Source organism: Quercus lobata, chromosome 5 (genome assembly GCF_001633185.2).
Source record: "Quercus lobata isolate SW786 chromosome 5, ValleyOak3.0 Primary Assembly, whole genome shotgun sequence".
NCBI classification, from domain to species: Eukaryota; Viridiplantae; Streptophyta; class Magnoliopsida; order Fagales; family Fagaceae; genus Quercus; species Quercus lobata.
In genome coordinates this window covers 40,476,329-40,499,063 of record NC_044908.1, presented here as the reverse complement: position 1 = coordinate 40,499,063, position 22,735 = coordinate 40,476,329, and the positions used below count along the sequence as shown (strand labels likewise).

Here is a 22,735-nt window from a genome sequence, read left to right as displayed (position 1 = left end):
ATGTGTGATTGTTGTAAATCGATTTTAAAACTTATCATGAATGATTAGTCAATAGTCATGTTGTTTTGATACATACGTAAACTTGTGCCTATATCTCTTCCCACTTTTTTTTTTTTTTTTTTTTTTTTTTTTTTTTTTTTAGCTCAGCCAATGTCAAATCTTGAAAAGAGATAATGAGCTGCAAAAGTCGTCGCATATACTAGTATTTGACTAGGAAAAAGGGAAAACGACTTGTATTGAAATGTATGGTGTCAAAGGCCAAAGGTTTGTTCATCAAATTGAAATATAAAAAATTTCAAGCATTGATCTCAAAAAGAGATATAAAGATAAAAAATGATATAATGTTATGAATTGTAAGAAGTCAAATGAAAAGTTTCAAAGATATATAATCATTTTCTTGTTGGAGGTCATATATGTTTATTTTTATAATTAAGATAGACCACTTGACTTAGTACTAGTTGTATATGACTTAATTGAATAGATCATTGAAGTTTCACTCTAGACTAAGGACTATTCCACATTTAATATTCACACACAACACACATGCTTAATGTTTAATGAATATCTTATTCATTTGTTCGATTGTACTTGACTAAATGTGTTGTATGTGTGTTCAACTACATGTTTAATCAAACTAAAAAGATTTTTGATCATTTTTTATGTATTTGGAAGTGATTTTTATCACTCTTTGTGTTCATGTTTAGTACTTTGTATTTTATTGCTTTAAGCATATTTTGTGTTGAAAAACAGGTGTTAGAATTTTTGGCTACTCGTGAGTAGCAAGTTTTGGCTACTCATTTTGGCGACTCACTCGCAAGTCGCAAGTTTTGGCCACTTATTTTCGCGACTCATTCGCGAGTTGGGAGTTCATCCAGAGGCGTTCGCGACTCACTCGTGACTCGCCCAGTCGCGAAATGCTCATAAATAGCTTTTTAAAGGGCTTTTCATGGGAAACTTGTTTTAAATCTCTCTCATCCTCTTTAAAACCCCTTTTTCAATATTTTTACATCAAAACCCAACCAATTTGAATGGTTTTTCATTCCATTAACATCTCTAAGATAATTTTGAACTATTTTTATTGATTTTGGTCCTTAGATTATGTTTTGGAGAGTTTTTAAGCTCTTGGTTGGGATTTACATCATAGGGGTTGGGAACACTTACTTTTTGTCAATTTTTTTTGTATGGGATTTGGTTCTTTTGATGATTTGCTTTGGATGTTGGTCCCTTATGGAAAAAAGAACATATAATAAGGGTGGATTTCATGATGTTCATGAATTGTTTTACTTTATTGTTCATAGTGTGCATACTAGATATTTGATAAAGTGTCTCTTAGGCATTTTCTCACTTATTTGGACTCTGATGAGTACCAAACTTTGGGATTTCTCATTTTTCTTCATTAGGAACATGTTTGGTTCATTAGTTGTGTATTTAACACTCCTTGCCCCACATGTGCATTTTTCATGCTTTGGTCATGCATTGAACATAGTTACCTCTTGCACACATCTTTGCTCCCCTTATCATGCATTGGTCTATACCTTATTTCTTCATCCTAGCATGTCATGTTTACCTTATACTTTGTAGCATTTTGTTTTGTCTTTTGTTTATGCTTCATTTCTCATTCATCTCGTACCCCTCATGCATCATTATTTTTGTTTGTACCTTCATCTCTTGCCCTTATTTCTCATTGACCCTTTGTCTATTCGTGTTAAAAAGGGGGAGAGTATACTCTAAAGTAGTATACCAGAGAGTTTTTTCATTTCTATATGACTCTTGTGCACATTCTTAGGAGGAGAAATTCTATTTCTCGTGCACATTTGTAGGGGGAGAGATATTTCATAGGAAAGATGCATACACCAAGGGCGATAAGACATTGTGTTAATAAGAAAAAATTGTTTTGTTTGTTCTTTATGTTTGTTTTCTTCTTTGCTTTATAGTGCTTTGAGTTATGTTTAGTATCTATGCTTTGTTGTTCTCATTGCATTGTGTTCGTGTGTTGGACATACATACATCCTTATGCTATTATGCTTCATTGAATGCATGTTCTGATGATCATTTGCTTTGCTGTGTAATCATTGTAGTCATTTCTTTATGACTGTTTTGGTATATGATCAAGTTGCTTGTATGTTTCACATCATGTTTACTTAATCACAATTTACTTGTTACATTATACTTGTCCCTTTATTACTTGCTTTACCTTAAGGGTTTAATTTTTTTTGTGCAAATGTTTCAGGTTACAGGTATATATGTTCCAAGTTCATCACAGCTTCTAGATTTAGGTGTGAGTGAGTTTTGCCATTATTCCCGAACTCATATTTAAGTCTAAAGTCTATTTTAGGGTGTTTTGTCACGGAAGAGCTAAAGGGGGAGATTATTAAGTTATGATTTTTCTCATAACATTAGTGTTGACTTATTCTATGACAAAAAGTGTTGTAATTGCATTAATTTATTTCATTGTATTTTTGTAGGATTTATTTGTATTAGGTTTAGTATTAAGTGGTGGAGATTTGATCAAGACAGCTAAAAGTCACATGAGGAGCACATGTTGGAAGCTGAAGAGTCAAGTGCCAGTTGTGGAAGCTGACTAGTCATGTGCTATTTGTGCCAATTATATCTCATAACTTAGGTGACCCATGAAGTTGGCCTGCAAATTTTCCCTTTTAGCAGAAATGTGACTTTACGTAGTCCTTCTCCACTCATACTATATATATACTCTCATTACCCACAGAAATGAAAAGGGAGCCTATTGAGAGAAAAACCCTAAGAAAGGTTTCTACAACACACCCACCTTATTAGAGAGAGAACTACTCATTCTTAGAGAGAAATATTTGTAGTTTCTTCTCCTTCCCTCTCTCATTGTTATATCCATTGAAGAGAGATTTGTATCCAAACACTAGATGTAATATGGAGCTTATTGCGGGATCCGAAAAGTTAGAGAATATAAGGTTAGTTATAACCCTTTTGGAGCAAGAAACTTTGAGGGCTTAGGTGCATCGGGTAGATTAGGCTTGGAGGGTTTATTACTATTCATGTATCCCAACTGATTTTCTAGTGGATCATTTTACCTCTTGGAGGGCAGTGGAGAGGTTTTTTGCTAAATTTTTCGGTTTCCTCTTCAATAACACATGCCTGTGTTATCTTTGTGTTTGCTTCTCTCTTCCCTACTCTATTTCTTTTAATTGCTATTGTGTTTGTGATTAATTGTGGTTTAGAGTGTTTTGCCAATTTGGGTATTGCTTATATTTGTCATTCTACACATCATTTGTTTGAATATAAGCTTGTGTTGGTTATTTTGTAATTGGGGATCTGAACATTCACTAGTGTTTTATACATCAAGTGAACTTTCAAATAATATAAAGAAAATCACCCTAAATTTTAAATTGCGTTGTTTGAAAGTTTTTTATCAGAAAGACCGACGAATAGCCAAAATTAAATTTGTTTGAAAGTTAGAGGCCTTAAATGATAAAAAATGAAGTTAAATGTATGGAATGAACTTTGGTCAAAGTTGAAGGGAGTAATTTGTAATTTAGCCATTTTTTATTCAATATAATCTTAAGAAACTTTACCAATTCATTTTGTAGTTTAACTGGTTGGCAGTGACACCTTTTAGTGTTTCCAATAGAAAAATCCAGAGTTTAAATCCTCCACCTCTTAATTATCAAATTAGAAAAAAAAAAATTAATTGGTACCCATCACCTATATATATGTAAAGTTGAACTATGTACACGAACATTTTCAGCAAAATTACCAATTTGGTTCCTACATATTTTGGTCACTTTTAATTTGGTCCATACTTTTTTCCAGTAGTCAATTTGGTCTCTTTTATTCGTAATTTTTGTGAAGTTAGTCCTTAATGTTTATTAAAAAAATATAGGTGAAAATACTATTTTGGTCCCTATATTTTGGGGTCACATTCAATTTGATTCCGATATTTTGATAGTAGCCAATTTGGTCTATATTATTTTAACTTACAATCAACTTAATCTCTACTGTTAACTCACTAATGAAAAATTTCAAAGTGATAAGCGATTTGCATTGTTAGCATGCTTAATATTAAAAGATTAAATTTGAAATTTAAGTGGCTACATATATAAGTGCTTAGATGACAAAAATAAAGCCACATCAACTCTTAAAAATATTTTTTCTTTTCCTTACTAATTTTTCCTATCTTTGTTATTATTTTTTTTTTACAATTTCTATAATTTTATTTTAGTGGCCACATCAGCACTTAGATAGCAGAAAATGCATATTTTTTAATGGACAAATATAGGTTGGTTTATTGGTACACATAAATTAAAAGAGAGGAAAAGACTCCTTAAGAGTTGATGGTGAAACCAGATTTCCTCGTCCTTGATTATAGTCTTTGCTAGACCTAGTAAAAAATACTATAATCAATCATCGATGGTACGGTTTGATTAATTTCTCCGTACAGTCACTCATTAGAAGTAATGACAGAATTTAACTTGTATAGTGAACCATTAAAAGAAATAGCACAATTTAACTAGAACCCTGCCTGATTCAAAAATTTAAGAACATCTTACGATTTCGATTTTACCAAAAGGGGAAGTGGAATAACTTACAATGAAACCAATTTATGGCTGTTCTATCCATTTTTGTAACTTCCCTTTTTCTTTTTTTTTCTTTTTCTTTTTTTGTTGAGAAACTCCATTTTTGTATTTATTACTCTGATATATTGCCTTACCACTATTATATAAACTAAACAAAGTTTACTTTACACACGTGTTTTGCTTTTTATTTATTTAGTATTTATTTTTGAGCTGGGTTTCTCCTTTCGACCAAAGAAGAGTACAGGTAACCATCGGCCTTTTTTGGGTCAATGTTGAATTTTGGTTTTGACTCTCAAAAACAAATTCAGATCTACTAACGCCACTCCACCACGGTTGACACATAGCCATGCACAAAAAAGACCTGAACACCCTTAAAGAAATAATTTGTTTTCTATCTTAACATTGTAGACCAAAATCTACAATCTTTCTCAAAAAAAAAAAAAATCTACAATTGATGATGTGTTCACCAAGGGCCTCACCAATTATCGAGTCAAGCTTCTCAAATCCAAGCTCATAGTTCATGACCGAAGTCATGTGGGGGTGTGTTAGCAATAATAAAGATCACACCAAGGATAAATGAATTAATACTTGAAAAAAATCAAAGAAGCGATGAGGATCAAGGAACTATATAATGATCCTAGCAATGATCAAGGAACTGTTGATGATAGGAAGGATCATGCAAATCCTAATTCTCCATTAAGGAGTGAATTACATAGTTACACATAATTATATATTTAGAATATGAATTTTTTTTGTGTGTATATTTTCTGTAAATAAATGCATACATTGGAAAAGCTATAACATATTAAAATAAAATAAAACTATTACATGAATTGAAAACCCATCTCCCACTTTGTTTTATTTATTTTGCTAAATAAGAATATCAAACTTAATTTGTTTTAGTTTATCCTTTCATTTATCATTTTATCTCCTTATGCTTATAGAGAAGACAAAGTTGTTAAAAATGTGAAACAACAGAGATGGGTTATTCTCCATTATTATATCCCTAAATTGTTATACTATTAGGCACCCCTCTACAAGTAACCCCATGACGTGAGCTTGGTATAAGCAGCTCATACGCTGTAGTACCAGCCCCATGTCTATTCCTTAGATTTGGATCAACATTTCTCTTTTCAATCTCCTTCTCAATCCTTTTCATCTCCATTGAAAATCTATAGAATGCCTCTAGGATCTCACTGTCCCCTGACCAAGTCGACAAGTCTTTTCGTTCTCCAAGATACTCCTCATCAATTGAGTGTGTTGACAGTATATCAATCACAGCCATAAACCTTGTTGATTGAAACCGACTTGGCAATGCTGATAGGAAATATTTCTCTGGATCAGCCACAAATTTTGCGTACTCTGGATCATCCTCCTTTGGCACTAGTTTCCTCATAAGTGGTGGACGAATTGGGATGTGTCCTCCATATGGGTACTGCCCATAGTTCAGTGCAGCATGTTGAGCCGAGGCAAGCCAGATTAAAGTGGTGAGTATAGAGCTAAGATCTTCTGGACTATAGAGTCTAGGCCACCAGCTAGCATTTTTCAAATCTTCATGGCCTAGATTGATAGACTCGTAGTACCAAGCTTGGAGCTCTGAGTCAGAACAAACCATGCTTGGGTCTTTATAGTAGTAGTTTACATAGGTTCGAACCAATTCTTCAATGGCGGACCATATTAGGAGCCCATCATTTGCGTAAGGATAGTCTTCAATGAAAAGTCTTAGCCCATGGGGCTGGGTCGGATCTCGTGTTGCCAAACCCCTACGTGAAAATGAAATCCAAATGAAAATCCACTTATCTTTGGAATAGAACTTTCAGTCTCATACAGTAACAGTACTTTCAAAAAAAAAAAAAAAAAAAACTTTATTATCTAATTGAAATTGATTTAATAATAATAATAATAAAACAAGTTAAAAAATAAAATGATTTCTGTCAACAACAATAATTTTAGAAGAAACGTTATATAAATTCTTCAATAGCTATATGTGTTTGAAGAATTTGACACACATGTTGGCATACCTTCTAATGAGATCTTCGGGAAGGCCCTCTAAATCGAAACGCCACCAATCCTTGTAAGCAGCGGAGCTAATGAGCATGGAATGCTTACCAGTAGTGAAGTCATTCTCGATGATCCCTTCAGCATTGATGAGATATTGACGGGCCAATGCGTTAATCTTCAATGTGTATCGCATATGAGGATGGAGAAGTTTGTATATTGGGTGCATCACACTTAGCTGACGGTGAGCGGAAATTATAAATGGCTCCATGCATGCATGGGTGCGCAACCTGCTCAATCATTGTCAAAACTTGGTTAAAAGGCTTATGTTGACCATTTTTCTTACTTGATGACATAGATCATAGAATAAGCTATGTTAATTTTTGAATTTAAAAGACTAGTTTTAACAAATCCCATCGCCCTTCTTTTAAGTTTTAACTAAAATTCATCAGCCCATGCATCGCGCTTTTTCTTATTACTTATATGTTGAAAGTTAGTTGAAGTACAACTATAAATGAGGCTTTTAAGAGTTATACATAAACAAATGAGTCAAAAAGCTAAATAGAAAATGTTGTCACAAACAGACTTTACCGAGGCAACTTGGCTTATTTTAGATTGAAATGGTATGTATAAATTTTTTGAAATGTATAATTGTTAACTTATGAACATAAAAACAACATAAAGATGTGGTATTCAAATTAAATGGTGTATATTGTCAAAAGTCTTATAGCTTAATTAGTTAGTGCCTTCTCGTGTTTTTAATAAAAATATCAAGGTTTTAAATCTCCTGACTTGACTATTGAATTATCAAAAACAATTATAATTTTAAATGATGAGATGCTATATTCACTCTTGGATACCAGAAACTAAAATTGAACCATGAAATACAGCATCTTATTTCAAATAAAGAGAATCCTATTCTATTCCGGTAGGAGAAAAATATACATACCAATGATGAACAAGTTGATGAACACCACAGTCATTGGAGCAAACATGGGCTTTGGCAAGCTGCCACATCCAAGTTGTGGTAGCATCCACTGGGGATGTTAGGACTTGCTTAGAAGGGGAATTTGGATCCACTGGTGGAAGACTGAGCTCGATCACAATAGGCTTCAGAGTTCCAATTGGTGTCAAGAAAAATATTGTACGTGTTGCATAGGCTTTTCGGTCATCAAAACAGTTTACTTGGTTGAGAAATGGAAGGATCTTGTCATGGTAGTCTATAATGTACAACCTGCTCTCTTCTAATGCCTGGCAAAAAAAGAAGTTAAATGAGATATTAATATAAGATTCCCAAAAGAATAATTACCAAAGATGAAAGCTATAAATACTACTTTAAATATTTTATAAAAATATTTCAAAGTAAATTGTTGACCTTTCAAAACTAAGAACACATTGCTTGTATTTAATTAAACTATCCTCATATTTTTCAAAAAAAAAAAAAAATATAAAATCATAAATTATATGATGAAAAAGTCTTGTTTTATAACTACATCAAATGATGTTCTCTTATTTTTGTTAGTTTTTATATTTTCATTTTCTTGCTGTTTGTTCCCCTATATACATTTGTCATATAATAAGTATATTAGAATTACTAACACATTTTGCACTTTATTATTTTTTTTAAATATATTCTAAAAAATTTCGACTACCAACCATAGTTTCTAAAAATAATTTTTTTTTAAAAATCAATAAAAATAATTTTTTAAAAAGTTACTTTTTAAATCATATATTAACATAACCATAATTTAGCTATCAATTCGTGCATCGTAATGATATAATGCTAGATATTCATTAACATCAATAAACCAACCAAAGTCATTTTAACAATTCTTCTCCAAAAAAAAAAAAGTCATTTCAACAATTTTGTTGAAATTAATTTTCATCAATAACTAACCGATATCCAGATGATGTGTGGGTACGCTATTAGTTCATTTTGAAAGGGTTAATAAGAAAGTATGTATGGTTTATTTATAATATATATACTTATTATGCGTTATAATATTTTAAAATAAATTTTGATTATATTACACGATCGCTTATATTTGGATAATTAATTTCAATTATGTAAGTGTTTTTGCTTTATCTGCACAAGGCTAAAACTTTTGTGTGGCATCATTTGCCAAATTATATATGTCACTAAAATGAGTCAAACAATGTAAATGGTTGATCATATATTACATTGTTTACTTATATTCTCCATATTTATAAAATATAAAGATTATTAGAGATTCAGTATATAACATTTCATTACATTGTCTATAACCATTTTATTTGTAAAACATTTGGTCAAACACTAAACAACATTCAATTAAAACGAAATTCAGTTTGTGTAATCCAAACAGTCTGATTTTGAATATATTGAGCCAATAAAGAAAATATTGAGCGAGCTAGGAAACATTAATAAAAAATTAAGCATATAGTTGATCGATCGTGTCCATATCTGTGGAGGGAGAGAGTGAACCATATAAATTTCCTTGGAAAAAATTAGTGCAATGGAATAAATGCGGGTTCCAATAACACATTATAATAAATCAGTACTTTATCTGGCTATCTAATTTCTTTGGTTGATTATGCATGGCAAGCTAGAAAGTCTAGAAAATAAACTCTCCAAAATACACACTTAGAAACAAGCCAGAAAACAGGATCTTGTTGTGTCAAGAAAGATAGAAAGATGATTTCCGTGCCATACCTGCTGTATTGATAATCCATTTAGATGACCTATAATATGCTCTTCTTTGAGTGCTGAATCCTGGGGACCATAGATTGAGGGATCCAATTTGCTTGTAGGTGGAAAAACCTGCTTGTCAGAGTAAAAAAAGTCTTCGTTAATTACTTTACTTTATAGTTTTGTGGTTTTTTTTTTTTTTTTTTTTTTTTTTTTTTTTTTTTTCATGAGTTCGAATTTGGTAAAGATTGAATGTAAAATCCATCATGTTTTACACCATCCAATAAGAGATTGTTATATTATGTTTTTACTTAAAACTCAATACATCCTACTATACATAATAATATCTCAATAAACTCACAATTAAGTTAGATTTTCAAATGGGTACTAGAATTTTCTTTTTATTTTTTTGATACAAGATAGAATTCTAGTCTAGCCTAATCTAAGTGTATATGTCTGTGAAGCTCTCTCCTAGAGACTTGAACCCTAGCCCTTGCCCTCCACACTCCACAAACACTTAATACTTGTGGAATGACCATCACACCAAGGGCGTGTAGTGGTAAATGGGTGTTAGAATTGATTGAATGTGATTATGCCTATTATTTAATATGTAACATAATGATATGGCATGTTGGGATTGGATGGCTTGAGTTTTACATCACATTCTTATTGAATTTAATCTCTTTTTTCATATGTGTTAACAGTTGGATTATTGATTTTATTAGTAGAGAAGCGTATAAACAGGAGCTCAATTACAAATCGGGTCTTGGGCAAATAGGCGATAATGTTTATAGGTTTAAAAACTTTTTTTTGTTTTTTTGTTTTTTTTGAGATGCAAAAATGGGTCACCAAATAGCCCATTGCCTACTACCCAACCTAGTAGCCCGATGGCCCATGCGGCTAACGGGCATCTGGCCTATTGTTATTAAGGCCCATGGGTAGCCCACTAGCCCAATTGGTCAGGTCGTGGGCTAGTTTTTATGCCCATGGGTGCCCAGTGGGCTAGCTCAATAACCCAACCCATTGGCCTAACCAATGGCCTAACCTAATAACTCAGAATTCATAACAAAAATATATAGGAGTGTGAAGGATTGATCTTGAAATATTATAAAGGATTTACTTAAGAAAACTCCCGAAACCACTAAGATAATTAAAGTGGTTGTGTTAAACTTAGTTTACTAAATATATAATTTTCTAGTAGTCTAGCAACTTTGAATTAACCATTTGATTTTTTTTATTATTATTAAAGATAATAATAAAAAAACCATTTAAAGCCTTAATAAAAAAAATTAAATAGTTTTCCATGAACAAAACAAAAAATTAAATAGATTTTACCATAAAAAATTATAATTAAGTATTTAATTATTTGATTCTTTCCTTAAAAAAATAAAGTGATTATTCCCTTATAAAAAATTGATTTTTTCATTATAAAAAATAATAAAATAAGATGCTAATATAAGCCCATGAGTAGTCCATTAGGCCCAACCCACTAAAGACAAAATGGGCACTGCCCATGGGCTGAGATTTTCTCTTTCAACTTAGCTTGACTTGGCTCATTTGCTAGTTAATAGCCTATTATACGTACCCAGCCCATAGGCCAAGATGCCCGACCCAGCCCATTGATGACCATTTTGGACTTATTAATACCTCTTTTTACAATTGCTTATAGCTCACCTCATTCACTTAATCAAAACATTGATAAACAATTTTCTATTGGTGAAAATTAATTTAAGGGTTTCAATTGGATTGGATTTCTATTGATCCCTTTTTTTTGGGGCCTCCTTAATTAGAGGTGAGGAAACAATATGTAAAAATGACTTTTACATATATATATATATATATATATATATAGAGAGAGAGAGAGAGAGAGAGAGAGAGAGAGAGGATGATAATTAAATTTTTTTTCTTATATAAAAGTGGTTTCCTATATATATTTGATAGGACCCACTTTATATATACTTTTTTCTTTTAGAAAATTTTAATTATCCTACAACTTTTGAGACTTTTTAATATGTTCAGGGAGAGGGACAGGGGCGAGAGCGGCACTAGATGTAATTCAGGGGGTTCATTCCCCCCGACTCATATATATATATATATATATATACACATATTTACAATTAAAAATATTTTTACACACCCTAATTACAGACGAACTTTAATATTTTTTACTTAATTCTCTAACTTTATTATAAAATGATAACAATGCACATACATGTACAAACCTTTTGTATTTTCTAATTATTATAAAGTTATATTATATTTATATTGTACATGCACACATTCACATACATCACTATTCAAACAAATAACATTATAGCAATATATATATATATATATATATTAACGCACATATCAGACACACACTCACAGGCATATGTATAATATAAACTTATAATAAAATTAAAAAAAAAAATACTCAGAATTCACAAATACTTACTATTTACTCTTAATGTCAAAAATATTGAGATGTTCAGATAGAGAAGAAAATGAGATGAGATTTAACTCATTTAAGAATTTGATTGGTTAAGTAGACACTTAGTGCATTATTTATGTATAGATACGTGTGGCTTTATAAGTCAATAATTAATACACTACAAGTGGCTTGAGTTTTGTCATTTAATTTAAAATAGTTTTATAAAAACAATAACAAATAGATAATGATAACTATATAAAAATAAAATGTTATACAAACTTAACAAAATAAAATTGTCATACTTACTTACATTGACAATAAACAATGACAACTAATAATGAACATATATAGAAGGAAATTGTAAAACTTCAAATACTTAACAAGTTCTTTTTTTTTTTCTCGAAAACTTGATATATTCAAATTCTTCTTTTTAATTAAATTTTGTTTAGTTTAAGTTTCTAAACAACCTCTAAAAAAATTTCTAGTACCGCCCTGGGGTGTTGGTTGATTGGTAGTTTTTGAACCCTTTTAATATTTTGGAGGCCTTAGGCCTAGACCTTGAGCTTGCCACGGGTATAAAAATCCAAAAGAGAGAAAAACTAAAGACATATTTTAAATGACAAAAATGAAATGTAATAATGACGAAAGCTGATCCAATATTTACCTTTAGCCTTTCTACGCTTAGAGGGTTTATGCCTGCAAGTGCTTGCCGACCAAACTCATCATCTCGTAAGCAGCAAGACGCGTCCACTGAAATTGAAGCTAACTTCGTTAGATAAGTTGTTAAGATGTCATTGAGTTCAAAATTAATTTATGGATTTATTTATTTTTTTGAGTAAAGTTTTTATGGATTTATTTATCCTTCTTTTCTAATACATATGTCAATAACTTTAGCAGCAGATAAAAAGAAGCGACAGCCGACACATTTAATTACAATATTTTCACAACAAATCTTAAATTGTAAATTGTTATTAGTTCTAATTTAAATCCGCCATTGAAATACTTAATATTTGTGGTGAAAATATTATGAAAATGCCATGGATATAGTATTTCTCAAAAAAAAAAAAATCATATCTATTGTGTTAAAGTCGAAGTATAGTCAAAATTCAAATTAAATTCAAATTGTTGTCTAATTTTATGTTCCATATCTAATTTAATTTTCTTATTTTTCGTGTGAAATAATCCATTAATAAATTGTAATACTCAATACAAAAGCTAATACCACTTACCTGGGTCACCCAATTATCACAACGGAAATTTAAATATTTCCATCTATAGGATGTATTATAATTTAGTAATTATCTATTGCACTCTTCAAAAGTAATAGGAAGGAAGCAATTCCAATTGTCTTTCTGTACAATACGTATTTGTGAACTACCTCTATCCTAGATGGCTTTCTGCGCTCAAAACATCACAAATTGTAAATGTGCTTTTTTGGGAGCACTGACTAGGTTAACGATAATTATTGATAGGGGCCCTTAAAACTTAAAAGAACGAATAAATTTTTAATTTTTTTTCATAACTTGTTAAGGGAATATGTTGTAATTGAAGTTGTGTTTGGCTCAATGTAAAATGATTTCAGGGTGTAAAATATTTTCAAGTGAAAATAATTTTCAGAAATAAAAATATGTTCAGGTGTTTGGTAACATTACAAAAAATGTTTTGGAAAATATTTTAAGGTGTTTGGCTGTCTTCCTGAAAATCTTCTAGAAAATGCATTCTCTCACATTTTCTCATCTTCCAAACAAATATTATAATAGGAAATCCAAAAATATAAACCAAATCAACAAAAAGTAATTAAATCTTTCTCAAAAATAAGCACCAATAGAGAGAGAGAGAGAGGTAAAGGAGCACAGATCAGTGGGTGGGTCTGACAGCGACAAGATCGACGGGTGGGTGTGACGGCGACGAGATCGGTGTGTGGGTCTGAAGGAGACAATGACAACGAGATTGGTTTGTAGATCGGAGATCGGAGAGGAAGAGAGAAGAGAAAGAGCTTCCTTGAGTTCAAAAAACGACAGCAACAGCTTCGAGTTTAAGGCGACAACAATGGCGAGGGTTGGGCCAGGAGTCGTGCTAGAGTTTAGGTGAGTGGTCTCTTTGGTAGGATGAAAATGGAGGTGTAAGTGGTTTAAAGGTAAAATAGAAGTGTAAACTATTTTACACTTTAGGGGTTGATATTTTACGGTCAACAAAAATCATTTTCCGTTTGACTGAATTTTTCGGTCAATCCAAACAATCCTTGTGGTATAAAATATTTTCTACATTCCTTTTACATCCGAAACAAACACAGCCTTAGGTGTTACTAGATTAGATTAGTTGTAAAAGAAATAGCAATGTAAACTTATATCGTAAACACATAAAAAGTGTTGTACACTTTTTGCAAATATGTGGTACACTTTTTGCAAATATGTATTACATTATTGTACACATTTTGTGTGTTTACTATGTAAATTTACATTATTAGTACCATATAAACTTATAAATGTGCATAAAAGAATTTTAAGTTGTGTTACCTCTCTTATATAACAACTTTTAACTGGGTTATCTGGGGAAGAAAAGCTTAGAACGAAGCTTTCTATGTAAGAACTAACCCCATATATATTATCTTGAAATCATTAATTATGTCCAAGTAGAAGAAACACGAAAGAATCAAATTGAAGCTTACTGGAGATGGTCATTGGAGGGTCAAATTTGTAGGGCTCAATGTAGTCTTGGACTTTTTCAACAATCTTTGCCAATGGAGACTTCATTTCAAGCGAAGATCTCTTTTTATAGAGACCATTGATGTCAGAAAACCTCTCAAAAGCATCTCTGTCTGCAATGGAGGCTAAGTATGGAACAAAATTTCGGCGCATCCCCTTCTGCCTTCCTACCTCAAAATCTTCTTTCTTACACCTTTCCATCGCGTCATCTCTGGGCACATATATTTGCATGGGCTCTTGCACTGTCGACTCCGCAAGTATATCTGTACAACCCAAAATTAAAATTAGTTATAAAGCGTGGAAAACAAAGGATCTCACTTTGCAAAAATTATGTTACATACCATAATCATACTAAAATAGTTGTATAACATTATTAATTTTTTTAATTATTAAGGAAAAGTAGCTACTAGAAAGTCACTTTTGTTGTATCATAAAAAACTATAACTTTGTTCTCAAAAAAAGAAAAGAGGAAACCCTATAACTTCAGGTACAATTGTGGTTTCATTGTGCGACTCTCATTTTTGAACTGATCATATAGTTCATTCTTAATTTAGTAGGGCTGAAGATCATGCCCAAAACATTAAGATAGGGTAAGTACTTTTCTTCTTTAAATCAGACTCACCAGTATTCGTAGGAGGACGTCCAGTTCGACATCTTCTAGGATGTGGGTTCTTTTCGCCTCCAAGTGTTGGCCTTGCATATTCAATTCCCTTATCTGGATTTCCTAGGTCATTGTACATGTCATAGTCATATATTCTATCAGAATATACCCTAAGCCCTTTTCCATTACCACTCAGTTGTCGTAGTTCCTCTTCTCTTAGCTCCTTTAGTCCTGCTGGTGTCTCCCAAGGTAAATATGGCTGCTCAAACATAATCAAATGGCAAAGTTACTTTCACTTATATAAGCTCTTGCTTTTATTCTACGTGAAAATTTGTTTTGCGTAAGACCATGCGCCAGAATTTAAAGAATTAATGAGAAATTTAGCAAAGGCAGCTCTTTTTTTGTGTTTTGCGGCAATTGTTTCGGTAAGAGATTGCTGAACAAGAAAAAGACTTCAAGCCGCGACATTGGTTTAGAGGACATCAGGCTTCTCTTATCGGGCACTTTTGGTAGGAGAGTTTTTTTGGGTGTTTTTGGGATTTGTAATTTGTGATAGTTCTTTCATGCTACATTTTTAATCTCTTTACTTTCTTAGTGAAACTTTCTCCCTCCATCTCACCCGTGGACATAAGCTTAAAACCGAACCACATATTTACATGAAATGTGGATGAATACAATCTACATATTTTCTACAGAAAAAAGTCTTGTCATATTTGTAAAATGGTGTTTATACTGACACGCATTCATTCGTGCTTCTCTGAGTCCTACCATTAACCGACAAACCCATACATCCTTGTCATAGTTTATCTAAATTTTTGTATTGTTTGAACAGTAAATAATGACATTTAACTTTTATTTACCTACTTTTTCAAATACATTTTTCAACAGATTCTCTATCATTTTTTTCATCTCATTTAAATATTATTTCTTCATTCATTCTTTATTCTTTTTTTAATCATCCTTTATTTTTCCTATATTTATTCCTAACAACCATACTTTTCAATGAGAAGTGTTATATCCACAGCATTTTTTACAATACTTTCACAAGAATCACAACAAAATTTTATGTGAAAAATTGTTACTAGTTTTAATTTGAACCCATCACTGAAATTATTTTTTTACTCTCCAATATTAGCTAATAACAATTTCTTACTTAAGATTTATTGTTAAAATATTGTGGTAACATTCTTAATTATCATTTCTTATTCTTTATATTATTTTTCCTTTAATTTTATCCATACATTTTTTTTTTCTTTTTCTTTTGTTTTTTCTCCACCACACACATATACCCACTCTACCTTCCTTCTTTTTCTTTTTTACTTGATTCTAGATCACTTTCTTCAGCTCTCTCTCTCTCTCTTTCTTTCTCTAGCTCTCTCTTTTTTCTACTTTTTTCTTTTTCTACTTGATTCTAGAACACTCTCTACCTCTCTATGTGATAAGAAACAGAGAAAGAACAAGCGAGAGGCTTGCTCCACTGTTGATCGAAGGACACAGGCAGGCATAGAATCGGCGTTCATTGTGCCAAGCCGTGTCTTCCGCTCCGCCGCCGCTCATCTTCCTCCCCAACGCAGCCCAAATTGGTCAGATGACTTCAGTCTTTTTTCTTTTCTTTTTTTTTTTTTTTTTTTTTTTTTGGGTTATGATTTGATTAATTTTAAGATTGTGTTTTGATTATGCTTGAGTTTAGAGATGTTTAAGAGAAAGGATTGTTGTGTTTGTAGCTGTTGTGAATGTTTGTAGCCGTTGTGAGAGGAGACAGAAAGAATTGTTTTTTATTGAGTTGTATGAGTTTTTTTAAAGAGAAAAATTCATTTGAAGTTGCTACAGTATTTTCTATACCTAGAGAAGTACTGTAGCAACTTAAAAAAAAAATTGGAAAAGTTTTGCATTTGGAGAATCTATTGGAGCTAATTTTTGAGGTTTGTTCTCCAAAAAATAGATTTAGCTAATCTATTGGAGATGCTCTAGCTTTTAGACCAATACATGAGAAATGATATGTCTCATTAAAAATACTGTATTAACCGTATGGAATGGAAAGTTTACCTTGTCAGAAAAAAAGATCCTTTTATGTGCAATAGTGTTTTCTGGTTGGACCCAAGAGTTGCAAGAAAAACGAACTAACCCTTCAATGATGACGCTTTCCAAGAAGAGTTCCTTCTCATATCTGTTAACTACAGTGATCGCTCCTGGCACCCCAAAAGTTGAATCCACCACAAACTGAACTTTGAAAGTAGCTGACTGCGCACCAATTGTTAGGTTTTTGGAGCAGTCTAGTATGGTTTTCTTGCTCCTTTTTGGCGCCATCGTCCCTTCATCATTTAAAAAAAAAAAAAAAAGATATAAACTAGGAAATTGGAATTTCGGTTAACTTTTTTTAGAGTTTAATTTATTTGTTTATATACATTTTTTATAAAAACTTCAAAGCTAATAAGTTAAAAGACAAAATTCATCCCATCATTCCAGTAAAAAAAAAGTTAGGTATAGGATTCTCAGCATAATCATCTCTAGAATACAATGAAACCCTTGATTAATATGCTTATTTAATCTTGTTTGCACAATCCAAAATAGATTTTAATTACTCTCTACTTGAACTTTGTAGTTCAATTGACATTTAAAAAAAAATATATTTTTAGCAAAAACGTTCAATGTTTAAATTACCCCCCCTCAATTATCAAATTATCATTTAAAAAATAATTTATTAATTAAGAAAAAAACAATGTTTATTTATTATGTTGATGCAATATAAAAATGGGATTCATGCATGGAACAAGTAGATGAAGAACACTTAAGGGAAGAAGGCAAAATGGTCGAGAGCCTCAAAGCAAGGGCAGAAATAAAAAGAGAGAAAGTAAAAGAATGAATATATACCATACTAAATACACAGTAAACGGTGTGCACAACTAGCATATATATATATAAATATATATATGTATATATATATATATATATATATATATATATACACATATATACTGCTTATTACCATAGGTGTTGAAGCACGATCTTCTATAACAAGAAAGGCGGAGCCAAGGTGGGAGCAATTGCTCCCCCTGACAAATCAAAATCAAGCCTGATGCAATTACTCCTTCCCCACTTACAAAAGCTTTTTACCACTTTCACATTTTTACTTTTTCTCACTTTTTTTATTCAATGTTTGAGCATGAAATTTGTTTTTTTAAAATCTCATTCACAACCATTGAGAGGTATTGCAATTGGGTATTGCAACTGATCTCAATTTCCTTATACATTTTTATGTAGGAGGCAAGACAAAAAATGTTATTCCCTTAAAAAGCTGAGTTTTCGAAACATTATTAACAATTTGAGACGGAGAGAGTATTTATTAGAATAATGATGTGAAAATTTGTAAGGCATCCAAAATTTAGTGGCATAATATTATGAGGCCACCTAAAAGTCAGGCTTTTTATTTGACTAAATCTCAATCTTTTACTCTCAACACGACTCTTCTATCTACATACCACTTCATCTTCATCTTATCTCAAATTTAATGAGCACACTAAGTGTGCATTTGCTATTGATTATTTTTGTTAGCTTATTTTACTATTTAGCTTACTTTTTTTTTACTATTTATGGGTTCCACTGTACTTTTTGGTATTATTTATGGGTCTCACTGTACTAATTTAACTAATTTTTACATTTATCTACTGTGCTTTCAGGAAAAATTTTTCAATTTCAGCTAATGCTTATATCATGTTTATAGAATGGGTTAAATTTCAATTAGGATTATCATGATATAGATTTTACAAAACTAAATTCCCTTATCTAATTTAGATTTGCATGATAAAAGTTTTCAATTAGGATTTGCATGATATTGCACTTGGGTCTTGCAACTAATCTCAATTCCCTTATATCCTTTTATGTAGGAGATAAGACAAAAAATGATATTCCCTTAAAAAACTAGGTTTTCGAAACATGACTAACAATTTGGAATGAAGGGAGTATTTGTTAGAATAATGATGTAGAAAATTGTGAGGCATCCAAAATTTAGTGGCATAATATCATGAGGCCACCTAAAACTCAAGCTTATGATTTGACTAAATCTCAATCTTTTACTCTCAATCTTCTATCTACATGCCTCTTCATCTTATCTCTTATTTAATGAGCACACTAAGTGTCATAGAAGTTTAATTCTTATCTTAAGACATTAAAATAAGAATTAAATGCAATTGTGAAGTTCTGTTGAAAGAGAAATTATAAGATCCACATGATAGACAAGTGATGTGATCCACCATTCCATTAAAAAACTTCACAAGTGATGTGGTCCACTATTCCACTAAAAAACTTCCACCTGTTTAAAATTGTTAGTTAAATTTTTTTTTTTTAACAGAAATTAATTACTGACTCAACAATTTTAAACAAGTGGAATGGTGGACAAGTGACGTGGTCCACTAGAGAACTCTATAATTTCTTCTATTGAAGGGTTATATGGATTATTATATTATTTTCTATTTATTTTTGTTAATGTTGATTAATATTTATGAATTAATTTTGCTTCAAATCTTGTATTTTAATTTTTCCCCCAACTGAAATCTTGATTCCATCGTTGGTAATATGCATATTGATTTTCCTATGAACATCTTGATTCCTATGATCAATTTCTGATCTCCGCAAAAAAAGTAATTCACATGTTATAATTCATGAATTATAACATGTGAATTACTTGATCAAGTTCCCAATCTATTTAATGATAAATATATAATTAAACATATCTAAGTTGCCCTTTCCGGAGCATGTATGCTTGTGAAAAGGATAACAATTGACTTCCATACCATCAAAAATTAATATATAAATAAGAACTCTCAAAGTTCCCTTCTGTTCATGGTTTTTATAAGACATCCCACCTTTTTATTATAAAAAATTTAAATTTAGTTTAATTAATCTAGTCCAACTTGACTAAGATTTAAATATAATTAAACTTGAGTGGACTAATTAATTTACTTTTAAGTTAATTAAATAAGAAAAGTAAACAGCTTACTTGGATCAATTTCAGTGCTAAGAAGTTGTAGAATCAAAGCCCACTGAGTAGAATTACTAAAAGCATCAAACAAATGAAGCATCATCTCCTTTACATCTTCAGTCCTGTCATATCTCACATTCACAAGAGCATTCACCTTATATGTCACTGGCTTTTCAGAAGAAATATCGTCTCCAATAGATTGGTTCTCACGATTGACAGTCGCCATAGCTTCACGATTGACGGAAGCCATAGCTTTTCTCTTCACCCTCCGTTGTAGCAATTCTCTCTTACATGAAAAAAAATATGAAGGGTAAGAAGAAAGCACTGTTTGTTGCTGATGAATAAGATAGACAAGACGAGGAATAGGTTTAGACCAACCCAAAATTTCCTTAGCCATTCTCTCTCTCAAGGGTGGTAAAAATTGTTTCTTGCAACTGATTGTGTTTACTTGGCTATATTTATAGACGAAGGATGATGTGCTCATAAAATTTTAGACTTTTTTAAAATGGAAGATTTTTATTATTTTTCTATATAGAAGTAATGAATAGAAATCTTATCCTCCTTTTTTCTTTTTTTTCTTTTTTTGGAAACAAACACACACAATAAAGGAGAAATCTTATCTTTCACTCTCAATGTTCCTAAACTATTATGATATTTATTTTTCTCACAAAGTAACCAAAGATAAAAATAGAAAAACAAAACAAATGAGTAGTTGGTATTTGTTTTTTAGAGTTGGTTCAGATTTTTTTTTTTTTTGAGATCATACGCCTAAAACAATACTAATCTAGATTTTAATACCGCAATCTGGATTCTAGTTTAACAAGAATTCTGGAGATTCCAAAGAAAAGAAAAGGTAATACTTGGCAATGTAGTTGGTGGCTGCACCTTTATCTTTAACCACGTTTGGCAAGACAGTTTGGGTCTAACCCTCTATGATACAGATATGTGTTCAAAGTTGGCCACATAACAGGTCCAATGCACTAGACCATTACATCAAAGCTTAACTTTAAATCTTTACCTACCAGTGAACATTCAATGTTTTACTATTTTTTTAATTCAATTTTTTTTTTGGGGGGGGGGGAGGGGGTACACATTTGATAATAATCGTAATCACTACATAGTACAAACCATCCTTATTTTCTTTGTTAAAAGATACTTTTTTCTTAACAAAACTTTTTACATATAAAATTTAAATCTTAGAGTTTCCATGTTTTTGCCCACTAAACTCAATACTATACAAACATTTGTTTAAAATTGGTCACATATCTACAAAGCAATAGGTCTTAGTACTAGTGGTGGCTTTAGGGTTTTTTTCTAAGGAGATCAACAAGAACTAAGAAGATGAATCTTGAGTAAGAGGTGGATTTTGCAGTTTTTGTGGTTTTTTTATTACAAATTTGTCCAAGTGCTGGAAAGAGAAAAAAAAAACTATAAGTTCATTTAATATATTATTTTTAATACAATAATCATATTAATTATTGTTGCTAAGATTAAATTTTAGAAATTATTTATTGTTTCTAAATACAATCAACATATTAATCATTGTTGTTATAAGTGAACTTTAATTATTATTGTTTAATGGGGAACCAAAAATCGGACCATCTCCAATTTGTCCATAGAGTCGTCCAAAACCAAGAAGGTTAATTCAACATAGGAAGGCCAATCCTCCGTGGGGAGGTTGTCCATGGGTATGAAAGACGTCCATCAGGAAAGTAGCTGGACAACCTCGCAACACTTAGAAAAATTTCAGAATAGATTTTACACACAAAAACTTGCAATTCGGACCACGTTCTGCCATTTAGAAGTATGAGCAAAATCTTTGTTCAACGCTATAACTTCCCACTAAGTTCTAAACTTCTTATGGCAGTTGTAGAAGATAAGATTGAACCTTCTAACTTCTATAGCAGTTATATGAGTTAAGTCTGAATCTTCTAACTTCTGTGCACATTGAGGAAGTTACTAAACAAGTAACAACTCCAAAACTTACAATATAAGGACTCATCCACATCAAATGAAGGTAAGTTTTCACTATCCCAAAAGTTGGAATTCTTGAGTTCTAGAGAGAAAAACTAACTTAATCATCGAAGGGTTCTTGGCCAGTTCACCCCGGTCACCTTTGATCTTGTGTTTCTTTCTTTTTAGGCCTTCCAAGCAACCACTAGCCCATTAAAGCCCAGAGCATTTAGCCTACTGATTTTCTTTACATCATCAGTTGGCGCCATCTATGGGAAAGATTAAATTTATGATTTGCAATTTATCTTTCTAAAGACAAAAGGCTGTATGATCTGGACAAGGTCAATGGCCACTAGTCCAGGCCATCAAGAGAGTGGGAACGCTTCCAGCCATCCCAACTGCGCTTACCAGTCAGCACCTATTATGCAACCGCCTTCCGTCCAGCAAATATAATCTATGGCAACTACCATGGCAGAGTTAATCCGTCAGAATCAGGAGTTGACTCGAGAGATCAACCAAAGAAGGCAACGTAATGAAAGGTGTGTGGAAGGGCAAGTTCAAAGTCAAGAAGTTAGAGAATGAGAAGATGTTGAGTGCAAGAACTACTCAAGGGATACTGCTTCACGAAGGATGCCACACTTGGAGAGGGAGATGGATCAAATGAAGAGAGTCATGGACAAGATAAGGGAGAATATGCAAAGGAAGAATCACATAGATGATTTAGTTCATCGAACTGATTCCCCTTTCATAGCTTCCATCAATAGTCATCCCCTGCCTTCCAAGTTCAAGATGCCTTCCTTGGATTCATATGGTGGAACACGCAACCCATGTGATCATATTGCGACCTTCAAGAC

General features: G+C 31.8%; 1 protein-coding gene across 1 annotated transcript; it reads right to left on the bottom strand.

Moving 5' to 3' along the window:
* Positions 1-5,571: 5,571 nt before the first annotated feature.
* LOC115990463 (linoleate 13S-lipoxygenase 3-1, chloroplastic-like) lies at positions 5,572-20,178 on the bottom strand. Its single transcript, XM_031114296.1, has 9 exons — positions 19,947-20,178; positions 16,997-17,262; positions 14,972-15,209; positions 14,313-14,612; positions 12,309-12,394; positions 9,256-9,363; positions 7,513-7,814; positions 6,587-6,853; positions 5,572-6,328 (listed from the first exon to the last, which is right to left on the bottom strand). Exons 1-9 carry the CDS (start codon positions 20,176-20,178, stop codon positions 5,572-5,574), a joined length of 2,556 nt encoding a protein of 851 aa, XP_030970156.1.
* Between the last annotated feature and the right edge of the window lie 2,557 nt (positions 20,179-22,735).

Excerpts from the sequence above, each read along its gene's own strand:
- LOC115990463 (XM_031114296.1), bottom strand. The coding sequence starts at position 20,178 with ATGGCTTCCGTCAATCGTGAAGCTATGGCGACTGTCAATCGTGAGAAC. Across the intron at positions 15,210-16,996 it reads GGATCTTTTTTTCTGACAAG|CCATATTTACCTTGGGAGAC; the intron begins GTAAACTTTCCA and ends ATGTTTGAGCAG. Across the intron at positions 12,395-14,312 it reads CCCTCCAATGACCATCTCCA|TGGACGCGTCTTGCTGCTTA; the intron begins GTAAGCTTCAAT and ends CTTCAATTTCAG.